At 34.5% G+C, this 7662-nt stretch overlaps 1 protein-coding gene across 1 annotated transcript; it reads right to left on the bottom strand.

Moving 5' to 3' along the window:
* Nucleotides 1–396: 396 nt before the first annotated feature.
* LOC113072956 (CD209 antigen-like protein D) lies at nucleotides 397–7301 on the bottom strand. Its single transcript, XM_026245833.1, has 5 exons — nucleotides 7108–7301; nucleotides 6796–7020; nucleotides 2731–2861; nucleotides 2536–2642; nucleotides 397–2430 (listed from the first exon to the last, which is right to left on the bottom strand). Exons 1-5 carry the CDS (start codon nucleotides 7166–7168, stop codon nucleotides 2295–2297), a joined length of 660 nt encoding a protein of 219 aa, XP_026101618.1. The 5' UTR covers nucleotides 7169–7301; the 3' UTR covers nucleotides 397–2294.
* Nucleotides 7302–7662: the final 361 nt, after the last annotated feature.

Raw genomic sequence — 7662 nt, 5'->3', positions numbered from 1 at the left:
TGAGAAACGTAGTATCACCTGCAGTTGCTATGAGACACTAGCCGTCTGTAGGCTGGTTAAGGGCCAAGTCACATACAAAAGTGTCTTCTTTTTCATGTTCTTCATTCTAATGACCTTCAGAAATATCAATTATTATGTCTCCAACTGTCCCTGACTGTGTCGTCTGAACACTTGCCTCTTAAAAAGACCTCAGCTAAAGGAATTCAGGAGATTTTTTTCAGGAGATTTTGTTTTTGACTTAAACAACAGTTTAACCAAAAATGAGAATATCTAACTTCCAGTTCCAAGTCAGGGGTGATTAAATGATATATATATTATTATTTTTTTATTTTTTTACTTTATGCTGCTGAGCAGTTTTCCTTTATTGCTGCTTAATCAAGCATTTAAATTTATTTTTTTAATTTTGGGGGGGTGGGGGGCAGGTGCATATGACTCTGAACCCTGAAGTATATGTAATGATTTATTTGAAACTGTTCTTCTCACAGATCCATTGAAAAACACTATGACATGAAAAATCAGCCCATCCTAATGAATGAGTAAGAGCACAATCTTATTTGCCTTCGATACTATTGGGCTCTGCAAAACCAGACGATAGGAATATACAGATCAGCATTAGATGTTCAATGCTGCTTTCTGTGTGATATGATAATGTGTGAGAATTATTTATTAGATAATAATCAGTTCATTTCAGTCATTTTTCACTCAGTGGGGCTGTCATCAACACATTTCCATCTGCCCTCCACATCTCTGGCAGTCAGACCAATCCAGACAAATAAAAATAAGCAATTACATACAATTTAAAAATAAAAATAAATAAAGACATAATTACATTGACATCACAAATGTTAATAACATTAAGAAAATCAGAGTGAATAAGATTTAAAAAAAAGGATTACAGTAAATAAAAACAAAACTTCATACACAAGAGTATCCAATACAAATTCAATATCATAGCATTTATGAAAAAAAAAATAAAAAAATAAGTTTAGCCATCCAATTACCTCGTGTTTATATACAGCAGAAATCGAGAGAATAGGAGACTTGGATCAAATTTTATTTAAACAGGAAGCATTCTGGGGTACTGTATGTAAATTTAAAACTTTGGTCCCACATGGTTTAAATGTAGATTTTAATTCAGGTTTTATATATAAATATATAAGAATTGTTTGTTTCGCTGAAACATTGTTAACTAATAAAAGAGGCTTAAATGCAGGTTAATAGGAACTCACTAATTCCTTTGTTAGCATTAGCAAAGGCTGTAAACAAAGAAAGGGCATACCATTCTTACATTGCTTCTGGGTCCTCATGCATACAGTGATGAGGTCTGGTCTTTTTTATGGTCCAGGAAATAAAAATTGGGTAAAGTAGTAATAGTCAAGGTCAGTTTAATTGGTTTTGTCTTTAGCCTCGTGCTAACACTAATCTGCATATAGTCTACTCTGTTATATAGTCATCTCAAAAGTTGAAATGTTGACAAAAAAAAAAGTTTCAAACTGCGATCATCCTGTGAGCTTGAAGTTAACCAGGAACAAAAATTGCTGCTTCCTGAGACAAAAGTTTGCATCTCATGTTGGTGGAAATGATTAGTAACACATTTCAAAACTTTGTATTTCAGTATATTTGACAGAGGGCACATTTAAGAAAAGCATTTGACTTGCTTCGCTAAAAATACTTGATAAAAAAGGGAGACTATTAAGTGGTTTCTGTCAATATCTGTCACTATGATGTCTCTTAGTGTGATGTGTCTGTGGAAATAAACTTGGAACATTCTCCAAATTACTCTGTCCTCAAACAAAGTAAACAAATTGTTCTCTTTCCCCTTTTATCCCCTATGTCTCAGTAATAGTTTTGTTTTCATAGCAGAAATATTCTCAGATATATAATAAAATATGGCAAAACAAAATAATATTTGGTTCTGTTTGGTTATCTTCAGATTGATTTCACTGCTTTGATTTATTGTACCTCTTGAGGCTCAGCTACAGTGGTTAACTTCAATTACTGTTGACTTCATATTTTGATTGTAAAGTTTAGATGTAACACACACACACACACACACACACACGCACACACACACAAACAGTACCTATTCTGATCGTATTACAAAGTTGGAGTGTAGGAAACTGAATCTTATATTTACTTGCCTTTAAGTGTACTGTGTTTCTCATGAGACAGGAGCAGAACAGAACTTTTTGGTATTGTAACACTATTATGCAAAACAACAACAACAAAATCATTATGTTCTAGCAGTAGCAGTTCCTTTAAAAACAGCTAGGGGAAAGATGTAACCCTATGACTTATTTTAAACTGCCCTTTTCACAGATCCATTGACCAAGATCACTACATGAATAATCAGCCAATCCTGGTGAATAATATCGAGCACAGTTCTCTTTTCTTTGTCCATCGGGTTCTTTATCATTCCAAAACCTGAAACTACAGATCAGCGAAAGATGTTCAGTTTTGCTTTCTGGTTGATTGAATACTGACTGAGAGAATCATTTATTAGAAAATAATCAGGTCAATTCAGTGATTTCTCACCTAGGGTTCAGTGTGCTGCCATCAACCCATTTCCATGTGCCCTCCACTTCACTGTCAGTCAGACCAATCCAGACATCATAGTTAGCAGATATGTTCTTCACAAAATCCTGAGAAAATGAGACAATCACATATTTATGATAAAGTAATAACGTTTTTCTTCATATCGACTATAGTTACAAAATAAATTTAACTCACTTGTTCCTCTTTGTTGTTTATGACGATCAGATCTGCTCCTCTCTCTGTACAGAATCTTCTGCTCTCAGACCAGGTCTTCTTCAGTGAGGAAATGAAGTAAAGACTACAGTTATGATAGTTAATCCATCCATCTGTAAACACAACCAGTTGAACTTTAGCACTTTATTCACATCACACTGATCTCCCAATAAGTGGTTGTTTTAGTCTTAATATAGTTCATAATTACACTTTTTCATGAATACTTTTAAACAGTTCATTTTGCTCAGTCTATTTGTTGAATTCTTTGAACGGTATGGTCCCACATATGGGATTCTTATTTTCATGCCCCTGGGTGTATGGTCCCAAATATAGTATTTAGAAAGTTTGGTGACGTCAAATAACTGCCAAATTCAAACAGTAGTTTCGCACGTTGGCTGACGCTGAGCCAGAGAGAAAGACATGAATTGCTCTTATCATATTATCAAAACTATATGTTGTGTTATTAACCACATAATGCATGTCCTAGAATTCAGACAATTAATTACACATAAATACTGGTAAAACAATACATTTAGGGCCCCTTTTTAACAAACTAAATGCAAAGTGTAAAGCACACGGGGCAGGTGCACTCTGGGCGTGTCCACATCCACTTTTGCTATTTTAACAAAGGAAAAACGTTTGATTAAAAATAACAAATTTTACCTCTTCCCAAAAGGGAAAACCACAAACAATCAAGAATACATGATTATATGGTGTCATGGCATTGCAATCAAAAAATGTTGTTATAATGGAAGTAAAGGGGCAAAAACAGCCACCAACAACAAATGAGGGAGATTTTTTTGTTTAAATCTAATGCTGCACAAAAACTAACAATGCATCAAAGCCAATCTTGTTACTAATCTTGACATGCCCAAAACTGTGATAAAATGTAACAAAAATATCCAGTCCACAATCACTTTTTATATTGAAAATATGTAATTTTGTGTTTTTTTTTTTTTTTTTTTTTTTTTAAATCAGTGACATAATTTATGAACTTGTTAATTAAAGAGTTAAAATCTTGGATTTTAAAAAAAAAAACATTTGGTAGTTTTGATCAGGACTGAGGTTGATTTAATAGATTAATGCAAAAAAAATATATATATATCCGATACATTTTTACAGCAGTTTAATTTAGTGGATGTTTTCATCCAAAAACATAACGAAATGGTAGTGAATTTGTTCACAGTGTACCATTGAGTTTTTGAAAAATGTCAAAGCATTTCCCCAAAATATGGGTCAAAATAAGATTTGTCACCAAAAAAAATTCCATTAGCTCAAACACAAATAAGACTCAACTTTACCCCCTAGTGGACGAAAACGTCCTGAACAACACATAAGGGTTAACGCATGTGGTAAAGTTTTATAAATGTTATGTTTCATGTCATAATTTTCAAACGATTTGTTCAAAGATTTGTGGGATTAGATTACATACAAAGTCAATGCAAAGACGCGATCAGTCTATGGATCAGACGCCTCCTGGCGAGGTTCTAGAGACGCGATCCCCCGTGTTTGGCGTGTATGCCCCATTATACTAATCTTGTTGATTGTTTAAAACAGCATACATTTTCTGTAAATATACGAATTAAAACATCTCATCTGTGGAGTAAAACACAAGCGAGATCGGCATCTCTTTCTAGTTCTTTCTAGAAGTTTGTCGCAAAGCTCTCTACCATCTAGAAAATGCAACACCGATATTAATCCGCGTTCTTTCTCTCCTCTTGTCCAAAACTATTCTTGGTTCGTTTGGTTGGCTTATACGCTGACGTTTACGGGAGCTGTCCTTGTCGACAGAACCAGCGGCATATGGTAAACAGTAATTATGTTCCATAAATAAGTAACATAATTCACAAAAACATGCAAGAAGAAGTAAATAAGGAACTGCTTGAAGCAAGCTAGTGGTTTGCTGGACGCTAGACACTACTTCCCGTGTCACTGTTTAGAATGGGAATTTTCTCATAATTTACAAGTAGTTGAAAACATTAGAGATATTGTTAGTAATCAGCTGGACAAAATATATAACTCTATCCTAATGTTTTTTTGGATATTTTACTGCAAATATCTTACAAATTTTACCTTTAAAATAGCAATACGCCTGCAATGCACCTGAACAAACCTCTTTATTAGACCAGCACGCCCATGGGCGCAAAAATGGGCACAAATGCATTTGTTAATTAAACGACGTGGCACTGGATGGGAAAATGTGTACAGCGCTGGACTGAAACTAGCAAACACACTTGTGATGCGCCTTGTGCTGGGTGTATTATAGAGCCCTTAGAATTTGAAAAATACACACATTTGTCTATGGAAGCAACAATAACAATCCATTCAAATTTAATTTGCAGATGTTTTTTGTATTTATATCAGATACTAGGGGTGACCCAGAATAGTTGACGAATCAATGCTTTGATTCGAGGAGCCTGATTCGACTACCAATCTAACAGTCAAATATTCGCAGGGTGTTATTGATTATGCCATTTTTACTATATGGGGGAGCTCAAATGTCTGATTTCACATAGAACTACCGGTTTAATCCCAATAAGTTAATATACAGCCTATTATGTTAAAGCTGTAAGAATCTGATATGAAAGAAGTTTAAAATTAATATTTTAAAGTGCGTGAATTAATCTAACCACCCCTATAGATTAATGTTTAATTTTCCATAATCCGTGACCGACAGAGAAGCACCTAGGTGGCAGGGATTTCAAACTTTACCAAGACTCAAACTGACACAGGCAGAGACTGGATTATTTAGAACAAGTAAGGTGCAAGTGATTACAAAACATTTCAGCCGGTGTATATTCGTGGATATATTATTTACCTGATAAAAGATGCATTTTGTTTTTAAGTCAAGCGCTTCACTGTAGTACTACGGTGATCTCTGTTCAGCACACAGCGCGAGCAGGTCAAACGACAATGCAGAATATTAATAACTATGACTGGGACTGTTATATACATATTATTATAATGAGAAGACCATTATACTAAAACGCTATGAATAATTAAAGTTTAGCTGCAGTATTTCTGCACATTGTTTAGTGAAGAACGCATCCACAAAAGGAGTTCGCATTCAGAGCCCCGCAGATATGTTCATAGTCTTAATAGTCTTTAAGTCTTAATATTAATGTTATGTTGTATAAGTAACAAAGCATATTCTATATTAAATTATGAGTTGAATCCCACTGATTAAAAACTTGATGTCAAATACGTCACTCTACTGGTCATCTTCAGCGCGCGCAGCTCAAAACAGAAATGCAGAACATGCTAACATTTTAGGCTAACGTTATAATGAGAGCACTATTTAAAAAAAAAAATGTTGTTATAGTTTTGTCTACATTAATTGTTAGCTATCTGTTAATCAAAACATACAATTTTATTTATCCCGCATGGTGTTCGTTACACATGTTTCCTGTGTGTTAACATCATTAATAATGTTAGTCAAATGTCTGACTTGACTCTTGTTAATGTATTTTGCACCGCCCCCAATCATATGATTCAACTATCAGTCGAATATTGGCAAGATTAGAAAATTCTGATTTAGTTATGAAAATCCTTAGTCTGGTACACCCTTATCAGATACACATAGTGTAAGTAACTATAAAGTTCACTCTATTATTCACCCAGTTCACCCGCCACTTTATTACTTGTATTTAGGGCGAGATTGATTAATTAAAATGCTGTAAATCCGACTGACAGGACTCTCTGAACTGCAGCGCGAACAAACATGGCGACGCCCAACTCACATTACAGATCATGATTACGATCATTTAGAAAGGTTTTTAAATGACAAAAAGCACTCCTTTACACATTTATGAATCGGGATAGTAGATTGTTCATGTCATGGTAAGCAAGTTTGTGAATATTATAAATAAAAAAATAAAAAACGAAATAAAACTCTCCATCTGTCAAACAGTGTCATTGTAGACACGATGTGTCACGTGACAAGCCTGATGCGTCGCCATGGAAATAGTAAGGGGAAAGTTCTAAAATAATGGTCGGCTTAAAAAAAATACTCTCTCTGAGGGGACTGCTAGAATATTTTAAACTCACCACTGAAAAGGTTAATCTGGTCACATGTACTTGATAATAATCCATCTCTCTCTTTCGTCAGCTGGGTAATCTTGGTTAGTAGCTGGTCTTTTTCTTCTGTGTAGTTTGTGTTCTTTGTATGGATGTGGACACACAGAAATATTACTCCAGTCAGCAGAAGAACACACAGCAGCACCAAACACACTAGACCTGCTCTGTATCTTCTGATCTTCACACAGTCACCTCCTGAAGATAAATGTTTCATAAACTCATATAACTCAAATGTGTGGGACAAATATGTGTATGGTTTTATAATAAAATGAGTCTCATTACCTGTGTGTTGTGTCCTGACATTATGAAGGTTTACAGGATCTGCATTAGCGTAGATGTTCATCTTCAAGATGTATTCAGTCTGATGGAGGTAAATGTGAGATTATTAGAGGTTGCTGCTAAAAGTGGGCTGCACTGCTCTGAAGTTCATCTTTGAGCCTTTACTTTTATAAGGCACCACTGTGGTTATGAACATGTGATATCCTTGTCAGACACCTATTGTGTAAGCTTTTCCCTTGTACTGATTTCATAATGAACTTTATGTAACTGTGCTCCTTCACTTCAATTACAATCTTTGTATACATAAAAAAAAAAAAACTGATTGGTTGGGAGCTAGTTGCTTTTGATAAAATAAATAAGCACTCAGATGCTGATGCTACAAATGTCATCAATGTCACAAGTCACACTGTAACACACTACCGATGAACAACTGTATAAATTAAGTTACTTCTCATTTTTATATATTTATATATTATTATTTATAATCACAAAATAAATTATCAGCGGAATAAGAAGAAATGTTGAAAAAAAAGAGCATTTCCTGCCATGGGTTGAGAC

This window comes from Carassius auratus, unplaced genomic scaffold (assembly GCF_003368295.1).
Source record: "Carassius auratus strain Wakin unplaced genomic scaffold, ASM336829v1 scaf_tig00011097, whole genome shotgun sequence".
NCBI classification, from domain to species: Eukaryota; Metazoa; Chordata; class Actinopteri; order Cypriniformes; family Cyprinidae; genus Carassius; species Carassius auratus.
This window is presented reverse-complemented; position numbering and strand designations above follow the sequence as displayed.

Bases quoted from the DNA above. Each gene is read 5' to 3' on its own strand.
- LOC113072956 (XM_026245833.1), bottom strand. From the start codon at position 7,168: ATGAACATCTACGCTAATGCAGATCCTGTAAACCTTCATAATGTCAGG. The intron at 7,021-7,107 runs GTAATGAGACTC...ATTTATCTTCAG, and splicing joins TGTCAGGACACAACACACAG to GAGGTGACTGTGTGAAGATC. The intron at 2,862-6,795 runs GTGAGTTTAAAA...TTGTGTTTACAG, and splicing joins CCAGATTAACCTTTTCAGTG to ATGGATGGATTAACTATCAT.